The sequence below is a fragment of the Triturus cristatus genome, chromosome 3_1 (assembly GCF_964204655.1).
Source record: "Triturus cristatus chromosome 3_1, aTriCri1.1, whole genome shotgun sequence".
In the NCBI taxonomy this organism is placed as follows: domain Eukaryota; kingdom Metazoa; phylum Chordata; class Amphibia; order Caudata; family Salamandridae; genus Triturus; species Triturus cristatus.
This window is the reverse complement of record NC_140583.1, coordinates 356991679-357016303: the sequence shown is the minus strand read 5'-3', so window position 1 is coordinate 357016303 and position 24625 is coordinate 356991679. Positions and strand designations below refer to the sequence as shown.

The window sequence follows — 24625 nt, the reverse complement described above, 5'->3', positions numbered from 1 at the left end:
AGACCTGTTGGCTTTGCCAATGCTTGTTTTTTTAAAAGCTGTCGTGTCTCTGGCAGGTAATTACACCACACACAGTACTATGCTGTGTTTCTTTATTCTATGAATTCCCTTGCTAGTGTACTATTTCCTCTAGTTCTGGAAGGGACTTGTCGCCGCCCAACGCAGTGCCTGCTCTTTCCTGCCCTCAAATGTTCATTGTTCCCCTTACTTCCTGCTTTTCCCCAGTATCACATATTAAGTGGTGACCAGTGTCCTGCTATCAGTGAACCCAGACACTCAAGCTGGCCATAAACAGCAATTGAAAACTACTAATGAAAACACAGTTAGCACATCAACGCAGAAAGGTAGCATGACTGACGAACAAAAGTGTCTTTAGTCAGAGCTTTGATTATTTCTCCAAGAGGTTGCAGAAGGCTGGATATTTGTTGCACTTGCAGTAACCACCTCTTCCACCATGATTACAGACCTGGATAACTTATCCTTAAGTAGAAGCTCTGCAGTGCTTTCAGTACCATTGATGGCCGCATACGGCTCCAAGGTATCTATGAAGAAGGGCCCAACACCTGCTTGGGGCAACAGCGCTGTCCAAAAACAGCCAAACATAATCTGCTCTCTGTTTTAAATCAGGGAGAATTATCAAAAATTGACACAATGCCTGTTTTTTTTTTTCATCTTCTACTCAACTCCAGTCTACAGAACACAACCTCTTAGCCTTTGGCTTGAATGTATTTTGTAACTAAAATATACTGTCACATTTGGAGATATACCCACGCAAACGAGCATTTGCAATGCAATAGGTCTCACATTCACGAAACTCTCCTACATGCGAGACCTATTACATCGCAAGTGCTTGTTTGTCAAAGCGCCCATGCAGCGCTTTCACTTTAATGTCGGCCGCGCCCCTTTTCTTAGACGAGCCGCATCTAAAGAAATGGGCGTGGCCGACATTAAAGGGAAAGCATGGCATGGAGAGCTTTTACAAAAAAAAACATTTGTTTGTCAAGGTGACAAAACATTTTTTTTTTTTTTTTGTAAAAGCGCTCCAAGCCACGCTTTCACTTTAATGTCTGCCACGCCCATTTCTTTAGACTTGGCTCGTGTAAAGAAAGGTGCATGACTGATATTAAAGTGAAAGCGTCACATGGGGCATTTGAAAAAATAAATAAAAATAAAGCATTTAATAAATAAATAAAGGAGCATGGCCGCTCTATTCAAAGCTGGCCGTGCGGGAAAAATAACAAAAGGCGTGTGGCCGCTCCATTGATCGCGGATCCCGCTTGAAAAATAAATAAAGGCACGTGGCCGTTGCAGGAAAGCACATTGTATGTGGAGTGGGACAAAATAATGAAAGTAAATAGTTCTTACAGACTAAACATACCGTGTAACCACACAAGTAAAAGGTCCAGTCCTTATGGGAGGTTACAAATGCAGACAAGGCGTTACTAAGGAGGGACTAACAAGCCTATTAATGAATCAGAAGCAACCCTCTAGAAAGGACAGTAACAGGAGCCAATGGACAAGATGGCCGAAGAGTGGGTGGAGCTCCAAGTCCATACCGGAGTACAGCATGACTCGCAGTGCATTGTCTTGCCAGGCTAGATCTAAAAACAGGATGGTATACCGACTTTCAAATTGATAAAAAACCAATAGAGAATCTTGAAAATTGCTAAATAAACAATGTTAACATATGTGACTTTCACGAGCACCTCGACAATGAATATCTGCCTGTCTGCAGTAGTTTTTGCCAAAGATTCTTAATTTCCACCATGACTCTCCTTTAGAATCTCTCAGATGCACCAATAGCATTGGCTCCCTGAAGGCATCACCCATTTAATTAAAGTACCGTATTAGTCTTAAGGCAACCAGCTTTGTCAAGGGGCACAATTTGGATTCATATCTCTTCAGAGGTACTCGCGCAGGCTGCCCCCTCTGAACCCCCTTCATTAATTTGTCACAAATCTTTCCCCATTTGGGATTACCACACAAGGTCCAAGCTACCATCTCCCTTGTTCTATCCAAACCCTAATACGCCAATGGCCTCTACCTCAGATCACCTTTAACGACTGTGAAAAGACTACGACGGATTCAGAACTTGGCTGCCAGACTACCCTTGCATATCAAACCACGAGACCACATGCCCCTGCATTGGTTACCAGTTGCCAGAAGATCCAGGTTCAAGCTGCATACATGGAATAGGACCGCTCTTCATCAGGAATAAAATCACCAAACCCATTCATCATAGGAACCTCTGCTCTAGAGTGGCACCTCTCCTCAAAATCCCAAGATACAAGAAAGAAAACATGGGTGGCACATCCTAATCTGTTCAAGCAGCCAAAATATGGAACTCTTTACCCCCCCCCTCCCCTCCCCCCAACATAAGATTCATCGACAACCACCTTCTCTTCAGAAAACTTCTCAAGAATTGGCTCTTCCCCACATAAGCACCATATGCAAACACAAATGTACGGCATATCCCTCTGTATATAAGCATTTGTATTATAGATATGTACCTATATGTGTATTGCTTTGTATTAACACATAGAATAATTTGTTTTAAAATAAATAAATATATTTTTAAGTGCAACACTTCAAAACCAGAGTTTATCGAATGCATCTTTAATCTACGTATACTTACTTCCTTTATGCATCTATATACCTTCCATGTACTTGGATCTATATATTTATTACTTTCCTCCAACAAAAAATAAACTATTATATGCACTACCCTATTTCTCCCCGTATATCAATCTCTTTAATCTACATATACTTACTTCCTTTATGCATCTATAAACTTTCAATGTACTTATGGATGTATATATTTATTACTTTCTTCTAATTAAGCATATCCTGTTTTCACCCTATATCTCTCTAAATATATCTTCTACCTCAACTCTCTGACTCATCACAAACCTCTTTCTACTACTCTTTCCAATGCACTAGCCTAGTTCTCACCCTACACCTCTATCAGTATATCCACTACCTCCACTCTCTCATTCATCCCCAAACCCATACCACTACTATGATGCCCAAAATAGCCCTTTCTAGACTCTCCCCTACTCTACCCCTCCTTGCATCACCTGACACTTATTTTACTATACTGATCCCACAAAACTCTTCCCTCTGACTCTTCCCCTCCACAACCCTTTTTACTCATCCCAACGCCCCCCACAACTGCTCTGACCTCCCCAAAAAAAGGTCTCACTCTTCTATCCCTCCACTATCCTTTTTAACCAAAATAACAGACTAACATGTCCACTTCTCAAATTTCACTATACTAAATCACCACTAATCCTTTATGGGTTCCGGAGTAGCGTGCTACTCGCTGATAAAAACGCTTTAACACCCTATCAGGGGTAACAAGCGCTATATAAATGCAAACCTTTTTCCTTCTTCTATCCCTCCGCTATCCTTGTGAATCCAAATAACTGACTAATATCCACCACTCAAATTCCTTTCATATTTCACTATACTAACTCAACACTAATCCTTTATGGGTTCCGGAGTAGTGTGCTACTCGCCGAAAGAGCGTTTTGACGCCTCGTCAGGGTTAGTAAGCACTATATAAATGCAATTACAATTACGCCTAGTTCGTTAACTCTTATTTGGTTAAATCTAAATTGATGATAACAAGAGTGGCTTGTCCACCCCCTACCTCACATTCAAACTTTGTCTTGCAGTTCTTTCTGATCCCCAACACTCTATCCCTGCGCGATGCAGGTCATCCACACACATTCAGTCATCTGAGTGCTAATGGCATCTTGATAAATCTAAGGACCTTCCCCCTCACTAACACTTGCGCATATCTGCATATCCTAGGCCCCACCATCGTTTGGAAGTCATCATTCCTCAAGTTGTTAGGAACATTTTCTCTAGAACTCCTAAATCCACCTTGTCACCTTTCTTTTGACCTATAATTGCTTTTGTTTAAACATTACATAGCAACAACTTAATTTCAGTAATGTACACTATTCTTGACGCGGAGTAGCCTCGGTCTTCCCTTTCGAGAAATTTCGGTCCCCAAACAGTCAGAGCTTCCCCCCCATTTTTGATAGTTTCTCTTTTTCCTCATCTGCATCACGTCCATATGCTGGAGGTCATATGGGTTTTGATGTAGCGTACTGCAGTGTCTGAGCTTAAACCTTCCATAACAGGATACCGTTTTTAATGTGCAAGTATATCTTTCCGCTTTTCCCTGCTGTGTTCTGGCTCGGGCTTCTACACACATTTCCTTTACCCACAATTCTATTTATCAGGCACCCAATCTCAGCGCTATGTGTAGTTTAAATATCCGCCTTTAAAGATTAGGGCTCCCTGTTTTCCGTTTTTACTGATTTTTACACATCAATACAGACCGAAAACACTGTCTTTCCTGTCTGTATTTATTTTTAAAAGCGGAAAAATACTGGTAATTTGGCTTCTTGAGTGACTCACCATGCTGAGATTAATGACTTTCAGGCCAATAGCTGTACACAATGGCAGCAGGTGAAGCTACAAAGCTCAATGTGATGTGCTTAAATTACTGCATATCTCAACATCTATATGTGCTATTATACTATTTTATTAATGGGGGTTTATTATTTTAAAAGTATGCGTCCACGTTTATCCGTTATATAAATGCAGAAATATACTAGTTTTTGCCTCATCTGTGTGCAATACACAAAATAAATATGGATAAATACCAATAAGATAGCCAAAAAATAAATTTGGATGAATAGACGGAAATGTTAAAAAAAAAAAAAAATACCTTAAAACCGGGAGCCCTAATTAAGATTAATTTTGACAAACGCTGCGCCTATCCAAACTCTGCTGGACAGTATTGTAATGATAATTCTATATTTCATTTCCACCACACTCGCTGCTTTCTTCAAGGACATCAACAAAACCCTAAGAATATTTTTGTGGACTGGCAAACACCAACGAATTTTGCTGTCATCTTATCAGGGTTTAGAACTCATAAGTGGTACCCACTGCCCATATTTCCCGCCTACCAAAAGCACTATCCGACTACTGCAGGCCTCTATGCGCTTGTCTGATGGTGCGGACCCTGTGCACCGATGTGGGTGCTCCTCTGTTCTAGCCGTTTTCCGTGCTACTTGGCACTCTGCAGATGCATGCAGGTGTCACGTGACCCCTAATAAAAGAACAATAAGTAAAGAAATAAATTAATGGGGCACACCAGGTGTGTTTCTTTTTGTATTGTCTAGTCTTGTACCAGCAGTAGACTGTTCAGGACGCTTCTGCCCATTGCGACGCCTGTCTCTGCACGGCTTCGTTTTGCACCAGCTAATGCAGGGTGTCGGTGCATACCCTGGTAATGTCTTATTTTAGCTGAGTTTTGCGAGCTCCGAAGGAGCAAGGAAGGAAGAATGAAGTCACTGGTGTGGCTGGAAGGGTTTCCGTGCCTCCCTCCAGCTGGCATTACTCATGCACTAAAATGCCTCGCGGTGGATGCTCGTGCTGCGGTAAGGTGGCCGGCAGCAGCCAAGCTTCCTTCGGAAACGCACTTCAATGGCAATTGACTGTAAATCTCCCCAGGACGTGCCTGGCATGAGGACGAAGCGCGTGCTTCCGGCAGATGCAGGGTATTTTGGGATGACAGAGCTCCTTTGCACAACTAACGTGTCTTACAAATGCAAATAAATACATTTAACTGTCTGGGTGGGCTGGGGATGGAGGTGTGCAGTTGTATTGCTTTCAGAAAATCTTGACACTTACTTCTCCGGGGAAGGATGCTGCTGGCATGGAAGTAACTTTGGCTTTTAGCTCTGTGCTCGTCTTTAACAGAAGAATGGCTGCTTTACCCCCCAGGAGACGGTATCCCTACAGTGGCTGACAGATACAGGTGGTCCCTTCCTTTCAGGTACACGGGGCCAGTGAGCAGGCTCTTCAAGACCTTACAAGATAATCTTACACTATTCTTTTTCCATAATTCTTTTTCCTGGGGTCTTTGATGGATGTGGAATGATAGGAAGTGCCTCCATACCAGTGGTGCACAAAATATTTTCGAAAATTCCACATTTAATGAAAATATTCAGGGGAAAATAGCACTGCCACCTGTCCATTTCTGACTGTTGTGCAACCATTTCTGTAAGTCTTAATGTCCTATTGGACTCACTCAGCTGCCATCCTCTCTCCGATTTCCTTTTTTTCACATACTTCTCAAACCCCATTTTGTTAGTGAGACTTTGAGCCATTTCAGGGTACTGAGACTTTCACATAATCAAAAGTCGTTCTGGTGCCGAGCAGTAATAGGTCATGAGCATTTGATTTCTGTGTGCAAATTATAATTTGCATGGCTATTATGAGAGTTAACCATTGGGGTCCTAACCATAACTGGCACATTTCCGTGTTTTGTTTTTCATTTTTAATTCTCTTCCTAAATTGCACTTTGAGATTTTTTTTTTTAAATGACTGGCCTCGGCGCTTTGGAACAGAATATTATAAAACACCATGGAGTTAAGTCTCAGACCTGTATCTCCTGTCCATGGGCTCACCACTCATCGTACTCTTATGTATGTGAAAGCCCAGTGGCGAGGATGTGACCTTATTGATATGAAATGGCTCTTCAGACTTTTATTGAGTTCTTTCTTGCTCCCTGCTTCTATCTTTAGAAATGCTGAATTCCTTGCAATGGTAGAGTTCGGATTCCTTCCGTCAATCTCAAGGTTCTAAAACTGGAACTCCTGTGATGAACATACAGCATTGCCACATCGTATTAAAGGGAATGCCCGTATGTTTGTAGTAAGCATTCACTCTTACACCTCACATAGAAGAATGAAGCCATCACGTGGTTTAGAAGAATACGCAATTCAGCTCTGTACACAGGATTTTGTATCAGAGTTCTCCATTACGCAAGACTGGGGGTATTCGGTTCTTTGGGATTAGCCCAATCGAATTACCTTCAGTACGCTTTTCATATAAATTAGGAGATGAGCTTCAGTCTTGAGCATATGATCGGTCTCTGTTCTCCCGTTCCATGTCCGAAGCCTTCACCCACAGTACCTGATGGGCCCTGAGCAGAGGCATCTCCCCGCTCTGCTGTGATTTTCAGGTGGTGGATAGGTGGCCGCTTCTGCTGGGCTCTCGCCCTGGGCGGTGTTTGGTTAAAATGTAATGAATAGTGTGGATTTTCAACAAAAATTAATCAAACAGTATGAAAGTGCTTTACGTCCTTATTACAGTTGCTTCTTTGGACGTCGAATAGATTGGCCTCTCTGCATAACAAAGAATGCAACCTTACAATTACATGCGTTGAATATGAGAGATTCATGTTTTCCGAAAAGAGCATACCGTGAATATGACGGATTCATGTGTTCTGGAAAAAAAAATGCACTATTCATGTTCATTTTAAGACCTGTATTCCATAAGATTGCAATTCAAATTGGCAACACAAACTCAAATAGAAGTGGGTTGGGTTATCCGAATACAGTATTCGTCAACAAAACATAGTATTACTGGCTAGACGCTAAGGGTGTAATTTAGAGGTTGGCAGATGCTGGGCATCTCTCAAAAACGGCATTTGCCGTATCTGTAGGTCTCTCGGCTCCCTTGCCACATTTAGGGGCAGGGCAGCTGCAGGGTACCTTCAGTGGAGCATCAGCTGGCTCGCCAACACGCGCCCTTGACCTAGCGGGTCCTTCGGCCAAAGGATTGCCAGTCACCGTGGTACCACCGTATTTAGGGCGGGGTTCCTGGAATTGATTTCTGTCCTTTCCAGGACTACGATCCAAGGCATGATGGATCGGGGTGATTACTGCATGGAAGAATTAAAGTAAACACCCTGCTCATTGGGCGCACTTGTCTTCCGTGTTTCAGAAACGGGTGTCATTTCCTTTTTAGCGACAAACCTGTGGTTTGGGGAATAACTACTAAAAAGCAAGAGGTAATGCAAAGCTGGCTGAAGCAATCCTAGTGGTCCTCTTGGCCTTCAAGTATCCCTGTGCATGTGCCACACCAGTGGATGCACGTGATCATCCCCCCAGGCCGCTAGAGATCTTATTGTGGCAGGGGGTCTTGGCCAGGAAGCAGAGGCAATGGCCTCCTCTGGCCTGGCCATCTGATGTGCCTTCCAGCGAGCTCTAAAAGCGCTCCTAAATCGTTGTAATCTGTTTTACTACATTCATTATAATTTAGGTGTATGGTTTTGATGCCATCACTGCTCTGGTCATTAGGTTGTGTCTGCAGTAGCTCTGATTCTCATGCAGACCAGAGTAAGCGCTCATGTTCTAAGTGAGTTCTCCCAGGCTCCCCCTTGACTTCGCATGCAGTTACCTCTACTTCAGAAAATATTGTTTGAGTGAAGATGGAAGTGACTGATGAGCATTTTTAACATGTCAAAATGTGATATTTTGCATACAGCGCTCCCATCAATCCACCGTTCCTCTCCCTGCTCTGCTACTCTCCCCCCACCCTCTGGCCTCCTCTGTGGGTGGAGAGAGCAGCCAGGGTCCACTCTTGCAAGAGATTCAGGCCTGTACACATTGCCCTGGGCTTTACACCGTACACACGCTTACTGCCCAGCATTGTGCACATTGCATCTCTCCCCTGCAATTTCTCATGTGCCCATTTACGGCCCATCCCTAACACTCCGTCCCAGCCCCCCACACTGTCTTTGCCCACATGCCGCCTTTGTCAGACTCGGTGCTGCCGTTACACCCACATGCTGCCCATGCTTCCACCATCCATGCACTCACTCAATCATTCTTTCGATCACTCATCTACCCATACAGTCCATCATCCAGCCATTGACTCATGCACACGTTTACCTACACACCCTTCCGGGCACACAAACATGCCAATTGAAGAATCTCTCGCCTATTATGAAAAGCAAATCTATGTGCTTTATCAGTGTTTGTTTTTCTATTCTATTCTAGTTTTCTATTGTCCTAAAGTTGGTTTGTTTTTTAAGGCTTTTTATTCATTCGTTGGAGATGAAATAGTCAGAAAATGTGGTTTGTGGCACCATCCCTTCCCGGTCGACACATGATGAAGCGTATAGTTTTGTTATTTATAGAAAATGATAAAACCTTGAACACCCTTTCACCTTTGAAGAACCTCTGGAATAATTGTAGAGCATCTGGCTGTAACTGCACGTGCGAGTCAAGCAGTGGATTTGACATTGACAACAAAGGGCTTACTATTTCGAATGCAGTGCCTTTTTAAGTGCTTAGAGCATGTTTTTGAGGTGCTCAAAAACTTAACGTACAATCCTGCAAAAGTAGCTTAATGGGGAGTTTAATTTATTTCTGACTGAATTAGCACAAACCATAGCTGCATTGTTAATTGTGGCACGAGGCCCGTTTGGTTTCTGCACTGCTGAAGTCATTTCACAGAGAAACTCCCATTTGGAAAACATTACAGTGCTTAGGGCGCGGTGTTTGAATAACTTCTAATTTATTGAGCAAAGACCAGTCCCAGTTAGTGATTTTAATTGAAAAACACTTCGCTGGCAGGAGTCACAGACGTTTTAAGGCATGGGCAAAGTGGGCTCGGGCCCAGGGCCCCAGCCTTTAGGAGGGTCCCCTTATAGAGCCAGCTCTGTTCTACAGAGAGCCTTGCCCCAATGACCTGGAGTAATTCTTAAACAGATTGTTTTAAATACTGTTTTTCCTTTAATATATTTTTAGTGTGGGTAATATGTGAGTCTCTTACAGTCATTTTGCAGAGAAATGTTCTCTTTATGCTTAGTGCAACATCCATAAACAAAGGTTCTTTGAGATCAAAACACGACCTCACATATGAGAAATGGTTGTCACAGAAATTATTTGCGGCAATATTAATCGGCTTCTGCTGTTTTACAATATTGAAAACACAGGTGACTATCCCTGAATTTTGGATGTAAACCCATTTAGAAGTTGGGCAAGTATGTCTGGCCACTGTCGGTGACCTGACCAAAGAGGGCATGAAAGAGCTGAAATTGGATCATGGGTTCCCAACAGGGGCCCCCAAAATACGTTTGGCCTGGAGCCCTCCAAATCCTTAAGATGCCTCGTGGCAGGAGGCATGTGCTGTGCACATTCCTAGAACACATGAGCAAATCAATGGGAAATATGCCGCATTCCCTCCAAATTCTTCTTACAAGTCCCACCCTCTCTCGGCCATTGCGCTGGTCTATTGCACCATGCATTATTCTTGGGACCATCAAGTGTGCTAGTGGAGAGTCCTTAGCACACATTGTGTTCACTCTCCATACAGAATGCCCAAGCATCGTCTTAGCTAAAACATCTGTTTTGTGTTAGTAGTTCTGATGTTAGTTTACAGGGTTCATACAGCGTGGCCACTCATCCACAGTATTAATAAGTAGAAAATCATGATTCTCTGCCTTAACCAGTACACAAAGGTTTAAAATGTTGCTTGGCACTTTCCTCACAACGGATGGGCCACACTCTAAAATAAAAAACACTAGGTGATACCAAATATAAAACACTAGGTGACACCTTGTGTCTTTTTGTGCTTGCCTGGTAATTCCACCAACGCTCCTGGCGTAACATTCTGAAAGCTGCTAGCTTACTGCTGCTGGGCAGTTCATGCACAATTGCCCCCATCTTTGATATTTCTGGAGTTTTTTTGCAGCACTTTTATTTATTTTAGTACTTTGTGTCCTCCAATATCATGACGTGATAATAGTTACTTGAGACGATGGATACTGTTTGGTTTTTGCAGTATTATCTCAGTGACGTAAAAGAGTTCAGAAAAGGACAAAAGAAAAACCTCTTCCATCTTGTTTGGAAGGACATTTTGGGGTTTCCTGGTTCAAGTTTCTCAAGAACTGCCCAGGTGATGACAAGAGTCTCTGGCTCTGGTTCAGCACCAGACAAGTTATCTCCTCAGTAACCTATTCCACAACCTTCAGACCTGCAGCAAGTTGGTGGTGCTTTTCGAAACCAATCACCAATGTTTAACTTGTGGTTCATAAACTTTTGGCTTCATTGTCCCTTTCCACTTACACCCTCCGCCCACTCTTGGCGCATCCATCAGAGGTTATTATTGTCACTATCTCATGTCACCTCAAGACCTTGCTGCTTTTACCAGTTTCCTGTTTGCCGCCTGCTCTAACAACATGCTTTGGCTGCTACATGGATGCATTGGTTTCAGTATGACTTTAAATCCCATTCCCCATCTTTTTCTAGTTGCAGTTATCACTTGGTTCACATCATACTGAACATAGAATTAGATTTTCTATGACTGCTAGATCGCATTAATTCTCAGACTAATGTGTTTAATTTTTCTGTTTTGTTGCAGGCATCATAGCCAAATATGGAACCCTATTTTGAAGATCACCGGTATGTGCCGCCAGACTTTGGGCACAGACCTGCAAATGAGAAAAGGAAGAACCCCAGAAATATGCAGAACCTCAAAGAAGGATCTTACGGTGTCAGTATTAGAGTCCAAGGAATTGATGGGCATCCATATATAGTACTAAACAATAAAGATGGACCTTTGCTAAGTAATCCAACAGTGTCTGAAAATGGGCAGCACATATCGAATCAAGCCATTAGTCTGAAATCCCAAAGAGACTCACATAGTGAAACTAAACTCAGAAGAGAAAATAGTGAAGAGTTAGAGTTCCCAGAAAATCCATATTTGCGATCATCAAGAAACTCAAAACAAGTGCCTCTTTCTGACTCAAAAAATGGACTGCCCGAGTTGAAAGCTGGTCCTCTTACAACTTCTAACTTGTTCAATTTTGAAAGGCATCCTGAGCTTTTGCAGCCTTATGACCCTGAGAAGAAAGCCTCGAGGATGGATGATTACCAATCTCTAGTGTATATGAAATCTACATCTCCAGTAGAAGAAGAGAAGAATGAAGTTAAATCTTCGACATCTTTGTCGAGACTTACAAAACCCACCCCAAAAACAAATGTAAAAACTGATTTTGTCAGGTCAACTAGGAAAGGAATACACTTGGACCAGCCTGTTGCGTCAGAAGACCAGAATAAGCCTCCATCGGGATATGCAAGTATTACTAGCAGCCCTAGTGAAATCCTTGTATCCGAGTCCTGTTCCTCAAGTGGTGGATCGTCCTACAATATCAGCCCGGTTGTTCATCGAGACTCTAATAAGCCTAAGCCTGATGTCCTTCCGCTCAGAAGGCAGGATTCAGCCGGTCCAGTCCTTGATGGGCATCGGTCACGTAGGTCATCATCGTCATCAACTACCCCAACCTCAGCACATTCCTTATATAAATATTTCTTGGATGAGCAAGAAGATGCTGTTTATGCAGACAATGTGAACCGGCATGAAAACAGAAGGTACATTCCTTTCAAGCCAGGCACGGGCCGCGATATTGACACTGATCCAATTCTAGAGGTGGATCAGTTAATAGAAAAATTTGATCAGAAGACAAGAATGCAAAGAAGAGGTAGGTCAGCTAAACGGCACAGAATTCACCCAGATGATCGCAAAAGGGCTAGAAGTGTTGATAGTGCATTTCCTTTTGGTCTTGAAGGGAATTCAGAATATTTAGATGAATTCAGCAGAAACTTGGGGAAGTCAACTGAACACTTACTACGACCTTCTCAAGTTTGCCAACAAAGAACACTATTCCCAGAATACAAGTTTGCATCTAAGAAACAAACTGATGGCAAAAGCCTCAATAAAAATCAAGTACCGACAACAGAAACTCAGTGCAGCAACCTTGGTTCATTAACGTTCCAAAAGCAAAATAAGGCCCCAGTTTTTGATACTCCTGATGGGGTGGTATTCAAATCCTCATCGTTGCCTCGACAGAGTAAAAAAGAAGAAATCAAAACCGTGACCTCCACCCTGCACTTGCAAAATCCTATCCTGGCTTCAAGTGAATCAAAGACATTGAAGATCACGTCAAAGTCAATTTTTCCCGTTGCAGGAGTACAGGTAAACCACAAACACAGTTTGTGACATTTTCGTATGTTTAGTTTGCTGTACTTTTTTGAAAGGTGGTGCAATACGAATAGCTTAATTGTGGATGCAATTTCCGGTAGTTAATTAACGATATTTAGTTCAGTTGTACTGCATGGTTTACATCTAGTGTTGTATTCTGTTGTTAAATTGCAATTCGGTTGGTTTGATTTGCAATCTTTCACCTCTGCAGAAAAACGGGTCATGGATACATAAGAGTATTGTGTGCTTGTATAGATGAAATTGAAAAGTGGACATGGAGTATTTGTTATTTAACAATATAGAATATTTGAAGTACCATTTGAAGTTAATGTCATGTCAGGTAATCCATACACAACCTTTAAGATCATTTGCCTAGTCGACCAAATGTTGCCGACTTTTATATCCATGTCTCCCTAGCAAATGCGATTTCGAGGTGATCATTTTACCTTTACCTGCAATGTGCTGGATTGTTTAATTTAGTGTTCTAATAAGTTCATTTTGTCGATGTTTACGCTCTCTGGAGTTCTTTTCTCAAGTCTTCACTGGAAAATGATCTCAATTTAATTTTCGTGAAACGTTGACTTGATTGCCTTCCTTAACCCCTTCGATGCGGCGCCGATTCCCGCTGAGCGCTGACCGTTTCTTGCGCGGGCGTGGTCATGACGGAACGGTTCCGTCATGAGCACAGCTCAACCGACGCTCATGATGGAACCGTTCCGTCATGAGCACCGAAGGGGTTAATTTGTCTGCTTATTAAAAAAATAATGTAATTTAATATATATACTTTTTATGAAATCGTCCATAATGCATTATAACTACAATGTGGTTAATAGGCCTTGCAATCCACATATCAACAAACAAACCTATATTTGGGACTTTTATAAAATTAGCAACAAATTCTATCAACAAGCAATATGTAGGGAAGGAAAAAGATTCGTTAAATGGAAAAGAGGAAAGGGGGAAACAGTTATCACTTATTAAATTCAGCTCGCTTTTTTTTTGTAATACATTTGTAATCAAGTTTCTATAGAAGCCAATTTTGAATCTCTGAAAGAACAGTAACTTTTTGCTCAGATTTGCAATTCACTGACAATCTTGCCTAATTGTTCATGAAAAGATGAACACTAAAAACTAGTTTGTGAGCTCCATGGTTGCTTTTCAACAACCAGCCCCCATCACAGAGTAAACCGCTCTAACAAGACCAATGCAATGCCTGCAGCAGAGGCACTCTCAAACGACCCATGAGGCTGACATTCTCCATCAGGCAGAGAGTCTCTGTGGAGATCTTTACAAACATAAATGGAGTTACAGCAAGTTTTTGGCAGTGCCAATCGTTTTTTCTTAATATACTTAAGATATGAAATGTACTTAAGTGGTAGCAAATCACCGGCAGTAATGGATGCTTTTTCATCAGTCTGCTGGTACTCCATCCGCATTGTTCCTTTTCGTGTGTGTGGAGAAGTACAGATTTTGGCCATATGTTCTGGAACTGCCCATTCTATTGGAGAATTTTGACCGCTGCTGCTCCCTAGGTTGTGTTGCATGTTGGCAAAGCTGTGGTGAGCACCTTTCTCTCTACAAAAGACCAAATGAAAGTGAAATGGGGGAGCACGTGGTGCAAGGCGCTTTTTGGTGTAGCTAGTAAAAGCTTCTCTTGCACACGTAGAATGGCTATAATAGAGCTCTAACACAGGCAAAGACCGGTTCCACGTGTGCATCAGCAGTGGACACTTCCACACTTTCAACAGGTATAGGAAGGCAGCAGTAATGCAAACCACACGCACACACACAGGCTCCAATCCACCCGATCCAACCTACCAACTTTGGATAGAGAGTATAGAACTGTGGGCTCTATCTGCAGTTCTGCATGGCAGATGTGAGATGTGTAATAGCAGGAGAGGTGACAGCCAGGAAAGAGCCACCCAGGGGTGCATGTTAATCTGAGAGCCCCATCTGTGTATCGGACAAGAGATGATATCTTTCCTAACTACAGCCTGTTTTTGTTCGTACAGTTAAAAAAAAAAAAAAAAAAAAAGCCACCCAGGTGGCACTGTAGGGGTTGCACTAGGAGCGTCATGGTACCCTGGATTTAAGTAAGCATTAGGTTAGGTTCTGAGGTCTGTTGGAGGGAACGATTCCACGACTTCGATACATGCAAATGTCTGTCAGTAGCACTCATGCCACAGAAGCTGCTATTGAGCCATTCATTGAAACTGAGCTCTCCTTGCAAAGGCATTTATTCCATTGACATGAGTCACCAGGGTCTTCATCTGCCTCAGCGGCAGCCTGGTTCACAGACAGGAGGAGGTGAGGGAGCAGCAGGAATGGAGGACCATGGAGAACTCGACAGACTCCTGTTGCTAGCCCGCACCATCTTCAAAGGTAGCTGCATCATCTACATGCCCTCACAGGGGAACCCGTGGCTAAGAAGCTCGCCACCATCAATGAAACTTATACCTGGGGAGTGAAGAGGGCCCCATGTTGGTAGGAGAAGTGTGCCAGCAGAACCTGCCAAAAGAAGCACATCCCTGTCTAGCGTGGCAGTATGCATTTACACAAATCACTGCACAATACTGCAAGGCAATAAACTGTAATGGCGAGACAACTTTGCATGACGAGCATAAGTTTAGGTTGGAATACAGGAAGCCACATGGGGATGTACAGTGCCTTGGGTCTGTTCTGTGCCTGTGGCCCCTCTTCATCATACGCCACTACAGCTGGTCTTGGTTTTTGAGTTCTGGTCTTGGGTCTCAATTACATCACTTCATGGGTCAAATACATTTGTGAATAGTTTTTTAAAACAGTTTGGGCCGGTTGCAGCCCCTGCATTTTACCCAACACATGGTGACTTGAGGGTTGCCTCTTGTGGTCTGCCATTGCATTAGTCCAGTTCAATGTCTCGGTTGCCGGAGTCAAAAAGTCCACTGTGTAGGTGTGGAGGGAACGAACAAGTTTGCAGGACTTTGGCTAGACTAGAGGTACAGAAATGAGAGAGCTTCTCACCAACCCACAAATGTTATGAATGAGTAAATCATTTCACACTTGCACATGCCCATTTCCTTTCTAACCCCAATTTGATCATTCTCATAAATAACAGGCCTTCTCCTGTGGTGACATTTATTAAGCCTACCTAATTAGAGCCAACATGCCCCACTAAAGAGCCAGCCAGATTTGTGTTTTGAAGTAAGGGAATGAGCCTCGCAGGTTCTTGAAAGGTGCTGATGAGGTCTGCTGCAGAGATGTCTCATTGAGGGGCCAGCGAGGGTGTGAGTAGGTCTTGCTGACCTTTGTGAAGTTACGGTTATCAGTTCAAGATTCCATTCATAGAGAAGTAAGGATAGTGCTACTTTTCACATTCCTGAGGTATGAAGCAATAAAGTATAGGGGCCAATAGCACATGTCACTTTAGGGGGGGAGGATGTTTGTGGCCACGTAAGAAGCGCAAGGGACTATACTATTTTGTGCTTGCACCTCTCCGAGACAATCGGGGGCGGCTCCTACGTTAAGACGGAGGAGCGTCACCCCACTGCTCTCAGAGTAGTAGAAAAATGAAAAATAAAATGATAACATAGTTATCGTTGTATTTTTGTAGCGGCTAGGGCAGGGTGGAGCTGATGTCATAAAGGGAGGAGTGGTGGGCACTCTCTAAGTGCACATGACAGTTTGGCCGGTCGTCTTGTGCTGACCAAGCAGTCATGCACACTATGCATGTTCTCCACCGGGCTGTAATACACAGTCTGAGTGGAGAACATGCATAGGCTCCCAGGCCCCCTCTGAGTGTCAAACCAAGGCGCTCAGATCAATAACAACGCTGCATTGCAGCATTGTGATTGGCTTAAAGGAGCATGTGTGCTTCCTGCTTCTGGGACTCGCCATGAAGAGTAGCAACGACCGAGGAGAGACGGGTGCAGTGAAAAGGTATGTGGTTTTTTTTCCTTTAAAACCCCCCCACACCAAGTACTCGCCCCCTCCCCCTTGCCAGGACACCATCAATGCTAAAGACTAGTACCAAAAAAAAAAAAACAAGGGTACAGACCACATTTATTTATGCTTTGGGGGTCTTTAGCAAAATTCCTGTTTTAATCTGGACTGTTTTAAAGAGCGCTACATCACAATGGAGTAACAATCCACCTTCCCCTCTGATCTTTCATTGGCTGTATCTTTCATTGGCTGTATCTTTGTATCTGACACTGTATAGTGCACCACTGCCTTTTGGCTACGTTTGCGTTGTACAGAAATAAACAAACATACATTCACTTGAGCAGCACCCCTGTATGCTGGTAAGTGGTGTAGAACGACTCCGTGTTGCATAGTTGACATAAAGTTTGTAATGATCATATAGGTGCCAACCAGGCATACTGGTATCAGTTCTTTTCTTTCCACGACAGTCAGCGCAGATCCAGGAAGAGCTACCCCTTAGTTAATTTTTTACTATGGTTTCTTCTCAATGTTTTGTTGACTCCTTTTGAGGTTATCCTCCTGGTGTGGCAGGGATGTCATCTAGGAAGGCCGGCTTCAGGACATACAGCACCTGTCCCTGTCGTCCACAGATGTTGGTGATGGACCCACACCTTGTTTGCTTTTGATGCCGCCAGCGGGACCATGACCCGAAGGCCAGTCGTGACTGCCACGTCATGTACCATAAGGCCTTGAAGCAGAAATCCTCAAGCTCCTAGTGGCTCGACATGGGACGATAGAGGTCCTGGTCTAGATGAAGGTCCATGGAGCAGTTGCAGAGCCCGAGATCATGGTCACACTCCAAGTCGTCGAGCCCCTCAGGTAAGTCCAAACACAAGAAGAAGTCAAACCGTGCATTGACTTCTTCTCTTACGTTGGCTACTGAGATGAGAGAGCATCATCACTCGAGGCCTGGCTCTGCGTTTGAGCTAGCATCTGGGTCGGCTCCGAACCTCGACGAGTTTATGGGAGCCACAGCGACCCTCCGTCCAACTCAGAGAATTTTATGAGGTCATACACCTCATATTAGGCCGCTACTCACACGTTCTGTGGGACATTGTTGCACATATCCTGCCACCGGTTCCGGAGGAGACCCAGCCCGTGCTCTCCCAAACTGTTGCCGACGGGAGAGACGCATCTAAGTTCATCATCCACTGTGGACTAGACACCACCGACTCACTAGGCAGAGCTGTTTCGTTGACATTGGCTCTGAGTCATTATGCCTGTTTACCGACGGCTGGCTTTTATGGGGATGTCCAGTCATCACTTGTGGACATGCCCTTTGATGGCTCCCATCTCTTCAGAGACGAGGTGGATTTTGCGCTGGGCCACTTTAAGGACTGCAGGGCTATGTCCAGGTCCTTTTGCCTTTCCATGGCCCTTCGTTACCTTCGATCCACCTTTCGAGTCCTTTTGTGGCCATGCAAGGGACGTACAGCCGCGTCCTTACCTGTGAAGCCACTACGGCACGCATGTTTACCAGATTCTGCACGGACGTGGCTCCTACCGGCCCTGTGGGTTGGCCAATGGTCGGGTCAGTCTAGCAACCCTCCTTCAGCCACAGCCTCCAAGCCCTCCTAGTCTGCCCACATACTATCATGGGCCACAGGATTCGCAGCAGGATTCGCCATAATCTCCGTCACTGGCAGTTCATAATATCGGACAGTTGGGTTTTGCAGATTGTCCATAGGGGCTACACCTCGCCCCCCCCGCCCTTCGAGGCTCCCCCCTACTTACGACCGGCTGACTGAGGACCACCTATCTCTTCCCCACAAATAAGTGATGGCTCTTTTGGCCAAAGGAGTCAGAGAAAGGGTGCCGCCACCAGAAATGGGCTGTGATTTTTATTCCTACTACTTTCTGGTGCCCAGGAAGGATGGAGTCCTTCATCCTATCTTAGACCTGCACGCTCTCAACTTTTTTTTTCAAGAAGCAGAAGCTCACTCTGGCTCATGTCCTGTCTGCCCTGACCCAGGAGACTGGATGGTAGCATTGGACCTGCATTATGTATATATCCACCTTTCCATCCTGCCTCCCCACAGGCATTATCCGCAATTCACAATGGGCCACAAGCACTTTCAGTTCCCTGTTCTCCCTTTGGCCTCACCACTGCCCGTCAGGTGCTCATCAAGGTGGTTGGGGTGGCTGCAGTTCATCTGCAGAGATCTGGGTTGCCAGTCTTTCTCGGTCTCGACGACCAATTGCTGAAAGCGACTCCCACCTCCAGACTACTGTGGACCTCCTGCATTCGTTGGCGTTCACTATCAATGTGCCAAACTCACACCTGACCCCCCTCTGAGATGCTCCCTTTTAGCTGTTCTGGACACTGTGCAGTTTTGGGCTTATCCTCCCGAACGGCAAGTCCAGGATATTGAGTCTATGATACTGATGTTTCAGCCTCTGTCCTGGATTTCGGTGAGACTGACTCTGAGGCTGGTGGGCCTCATGGCCTGCTGCATCCTGCTGGCTGGTGACACATGCTTGTTGGCATTTGTGGGCTCTGCAGCGGTACCTGAAGTTCCAGTAGTTTTCCAATCAGGCTTCCCCTTTGGGAAGATCTTCTGTCGCAGCAGCAGAGGAGGGTTCTCCACCCGAACCTGTCACCCCTCCACCTTCTTGTGTTGTGATTGAGCGGCAACAGTTGACGGCTTTCGATCTTTTGCCTGAAGTATGCAATATTATTCTGGCAGCCAAGCATCCCTCCACCGAGATGGTGTACACCTGCCGTTGGGGCAAATTTGTGGCATGGTGTGCAGAAAAACAAGTTGACCCTTTTTCTGCTCCCCTATTAATTTTTCTGTTTGTTCTTTCCCTTTTCCAGCAGGGCTTTGCTCTGGGCGCTGTTAAGGGATATATTCCTGCGATATCTGCATTTCTGCATTTGCATGATCAACCTTTCCTTTTCCAATCCCCTATTGTTTATAGGTTTTTGAAAGGTTTGCAACATATGTTTCCTCGATCTCCTTTTGTTATGCCTCAGTGGGACCATAATCTGTCCCTGACATTCCTGATGTGGGCTCCGTTTGAGCCCTTACACAACTGTCCTCTCAGGCTCCATACCATCAAGACAGTCTTCTTGGTGGCTAGAACAAATACTCGGAGGGTCAGTAAGCTCCAGGCCCTGCCATCAAAGCCTCCTTACCTGAACATCATCCCAGACAAACTGTTGCTTCGTACAAGGGCCTCCTTTCTTCCAAAAGTGGTCACTCTATTTTACGTAGGTCAAATCATTCACTCTGCATGCTTTTTATGATCCGCCTCACCCCACCAAGGAAGAGTCACGACTTAACTGTCTGGACCCAAAAAGAGTGTTGTCATTCTACCTTGACAGCACACAAGAGTTCTGGTTGGACGACTAACTCTTCTTGGGGTATGTCAGAGTGAATAAAGGACTGGCAGTGCAAAAGCTGACCATCTTCCGATGGATCGTACTCTGTATCAAGATCTGCTATGCATTGGCTAAAAAGCTACCCCCAGAGTGTTTATGTGCTTATTCCACCAGAGCTAAAGGTGCCACCACTGCGTTAGCATGCGGAGTTCTGGTCCTGGACATCTGTCAGGCAACAAGGTGGCTTCCGTGCACACATTGACCAAACACTACTGCCTGGAAAGTCTGTTCCATAGGCACAGACATTTTGCCCATGCGCTCCCAGGACTTCCTCGTGTGAAATTGGTCTGTGGACCCACTTCCAGGGAGGTATTGCTTGGGTATCTATTCTAAGGTAATGAATCTGCAGCTAGAAGTCTCTATCAGATAATCAAGTTACTTACCCTCTGTAACTCTTTATCCAGAAGAGACTCTATCTAGCCGCAGACTTCTTTCCATTCCACCCATCCTCCCCGCTCTGAGCGGATTTCTATGGACAGGGCCCTAGTTTTCCACACCAGTGGTAAGTGTACTCCATGGCGCTGCACTTCTGGTGTGAAAAGTCGCAAAAAGTAATTGACCCCAGTGCGCCTGGGTGGTGCCTATATAAGCAATGCAAACATCCCATCCGGCCTGAGCGAGACCTTGGGGTACTGCACACGAAAAATGTCCAGATCAAGTCTGACTGGGGATAATTCTAAGGTAAAGAATCTGAAGCTAGATAGCCTCTACCAGATAAGGCGTTACTGTAGGTAAGTAACTTGTTTGTTATGCAGCATGCAGGCGAGGCAGCAGGAGGCGAAGAAGAGGGAAGAGGATGACTTAACAAGAGGACCTCCTGGGACACATCAGGAGATGTTGAGTGAACAACTTCAGACACTACATATGGTAAGACTTCGGAAAGCAGAGCAATGGAGGAAACTCTCAAATAATGGTTTAAGTTAAGTTAACCATCATTATCAGGGCTACCCCTGATACGGGCGGAGGGTACCATCCTCCACAGGGAAGAAACGGCAGGGTTATGAAACTATCCTATTGCACAGTCTTCGGACGAAATGCTAAGCAATCTCACACACCCGCAGGCAGCGCCGCAGTCGCCTCCAGCGCACCAGGCAAGACCTGACGCCTAAAGAACCTCCAGGTCGCTGACACCACGCTGACTTTACATACCACCCCAATAGTAGTCACTAGACTAGGCAGGAACCTCACATTCCCTCCCCCCCCCCCCCCCCCCCAAGAAAAAAAAACCCCAGAAAATAAGAAAGAGGAAAAGAAAAACGCCATGTGAAAGCAGCTCCTGAAGCACATCACTTCCACACACATGCCCTCATACGGTATGTTAGCATAGCAGCCCACACATCATACTTGCACGCCGGTCCAGCCCCGACTCCACCTGAAAGGTACTCCAAACACAGGTATCATACGCCCTCGGTTAACTGATGTCTCCAATTTTTTTTTTCTTTTTCTAGTTATTATTGTTGGATGAGGTTGAATTGTTCTTGCACAGAGGGTGGGAAAAGAAACAAAAAATATATCTATCTATCTATCTATCTCATAGACTTGACGCTGGAACGTCCATTGATCTATTTACCCATAACACGTTATATGATGTAATTCCAGAGTTGGATTTTATGGCGAAATGTACTTATCAGCACGCACTGATGTTCTTGCAAACCGCACTCGCTGGCATGGAGAGTGCTTAGTGCCTTCCTCCTGGCCCTCCATTGGAGATAAGAGTGCGCGGGCTGCAGGAGCCCGAGGGGACTTGTATACATAAATGTAACTCCCATGCCCTAGGCATGCCTGATAATGAAGTAAATGGACGGTAATATTTTGATTTATATGCAAAGTGTTTAGGAACAAACTATGTCGTTGAAATATTGATGCGAACACCTGCCTGTGGACTAATGTACCAGAAAAGATCAAATGCAATAAAGATATTAAAAAAAATAATAAATCAGGGTTATTCCTGATTGAGGAGTTAAATGGCTCAATGACCAATAGAAAAAGAAGGGTGGGAAAGAGGGCAGCCCTGACAAGTCCCTTGTGACAGTGCAAATGATTGAGATAGATGGCCATTGACCATGACCTTCGCTGTTGGATAAGAATAAAGCACCATGGTCATATGTTTAAACTCTTTCCCCCAGTGGGTACATGTGTAGGGCTGCTTGCAGAAAAGTCCAAGAGACCTTATCAAAGGCCCTCTCTGCATCCAGTGGAAGTGCAGCTGTTGGTGTATGTGTAAATTATGCTTTTATTCAAGATGTGGCAAAACATTCTAAAATATTGTCTGTCTTTTAAAAATCCAATTTGTGAGGTAGCAGCCAGTTTCAAGATCACTGGCTCGAGTCTATGGGCCACAATCTTTGCATATATTTTACAGTTGTCAAACATCCAAGTGGTCCTTCCCCTCTTTGGGTTAAACACAATTGTGGCCTCAGTAGCACAGCCAGGGATAGATCCTGATGCTGCATAGTGTTGAAAAACAGCATGTAGAGGTTCTGCTACTCTTGCTGCAAAATGTTTGTAAAAATTGTCCGAATAACTGTCTGGACCGGGCGCTTTTCTGGATTTGAGATTGTGTATAGCAGATATTTTTTCATCCTCCACAATAGGCGTATTAAGAATAAGTGGGTCACCTAAGATACCTGAGGTAGGTTACAGGAATCAAGATATTCAGTCATTGAGAGGGGAGTGGGCTTATTGGAGTTGTATAGATTATAGTAGAATGATCTGAAGGCATCAAGGATACCTTATGTTGAGGAGATTACCTTACCTGCAGAGTTTCTTATTGCAGGTATGTGTGTCTTGTTCTTAGTGTATTTAGGATAGTTTGCCAGTGCTTTCCCAGCTCTACTTCTATTATATATTTTCCCCACATTGGCAACATTTACCCATTTCCCGGCTCTTTTACTTAAGATTTGAATATACTCATAAGACATGTAATTTAGATAAAGATTCTGAGCCCTTAGTGTGTCTAAGCTGTTTGTCCAGTACCAGAATGTCCACCTCAAGCTGTGCAAGACGTTCAGTTAGAGATTTATTTTTTAGTGCCGTTTGTTGGATCATAAAGCCTCTGAACGTGGCTTTGAGTGCATCCAATCTCGTGATTGAGGAGGTGTCCCCAATATGATCCTCTTCAAGGAAGCGGTCAATAGCCTTTTCTATTTCCTCTCTATTGCTATCCTCATCAAGCAGCTCATTTAGGTGCCACTTCCGAGGAGGATGGGAGGGATGATTCAAAGTAAGGTCCATCGATATACATGCATTGTCTATTACTATCGGTTCTATTTTAGGAGAGTGAGATATTTGTAGTAAACAATTTCTTACCATTATATAATCTATACTGGAGAAGTGCTAAGAAACCATTCCTATTGGACACCGTTTCCTTGGAGTAATCTTGGGCAATGTTTATTTTGGAGTCATTCCATTGATTATGTTTAACTTTTCTCATGTGAGGGAGGATTGTTTTTGTGTTGCAGTATCTTAGAGGTCTGAATGTCATTGCCGTGGGGTTAGATGCCAGGTTGGCAGAGTAGGACCGTGGTTTTCCCATTGGGACTATGTGACCTCTTTATATTTCAAAGTCCTTATCGAACGAAATCCCAATGGTACGTGCTATCCAAGCTTCAAGAAATTTGACTCGAGTTTCCATCACTTTCCACATATTCATGGAGGCCAAATATCCCTAGCAAACATTTTGACTTTGTTGTCAGTTGCCTCAGCCCATTTTTCCCCAGATGTAGACGAGTCCTCCAACGCACCAATCATAGATTCTGCTTCAGTTATCCTGCCCGCTAGGCTCTTGAAGTTACAGCATAGCGCTTGTATATTTTGGTGCATGGCATCAGTGCTTGCTTCAGTGTCTTGAGCTAAGTCATGTAAGGCCCCCATTCTTTGCAGGATAATATCCAAACTTGTACCAGAGTCTGTTTTTGCTTTTACTGGTGAGTCCGGTAAGGGTGGTTCTGCTTTGGCTATGTTTAGTGTTGTTTTAGTGTCCTTGGTGTGTCTGATGTCTTTAGCTTCCTTGCGCTTGTGACCTGCCCTTGTGACCTGCCATTGTAGAGGCCCTTTGGTAGGGTGACCATGTATACAGTACAGTGGGTCAGACTCTGGTAGAAAAAAAGCGTATTGCGTTGCTCAAGTCTCCCTGAGGTAGCTCTGACACCCAGTGCAGTATATGGTAGAGTGTAGACAAAGTAGAAAAAAAATCCAATCTTAAAATTGGCATCTGGTGCTGCTGGAATCAAGTCAATACTGACAGTTACTGAGAAATGCTCCTCCGTATTACCACGTGTTCCATAAATGTATGTCGTATGTTCCTACCATTGCTAGCGGCCGGCCGGAAGGTTGTGGGCCCATACTTGTATACTTTTAAGACCTGTAATAAACGGTTTCAAAAAAAAAAAAAAATACTGACAGTTACAGATATTGAAG

The 24625-nt window shown here is 44.2% G+C and overlaps 1 protein-coding gene across 2 annotated transcripts in view; it reads left to right on the top strand.

Moving 5' to 3' along the window:
• Positions 1-24625, top strand: part of CGNL1 (cingulin like 1) — a 413622-nt gene that overhangs the window by 60498 nt on the left and 328499 nt on the right. For both annotated transcript variants that reach the window (XM_085644099.1, XM_085644098.1), the window contains exon 2: positions 11242-12855. In XM_085644099.1, the coding sequence (XP_085500225.1) occupies positions 11257-12855 (1599 nt within the window). In that variant the 5' untranslated portion in view covers positions 11242-11256. The remainder of the gene's footprint in view (positions 1-11241; positions 12856-24625) is intronic.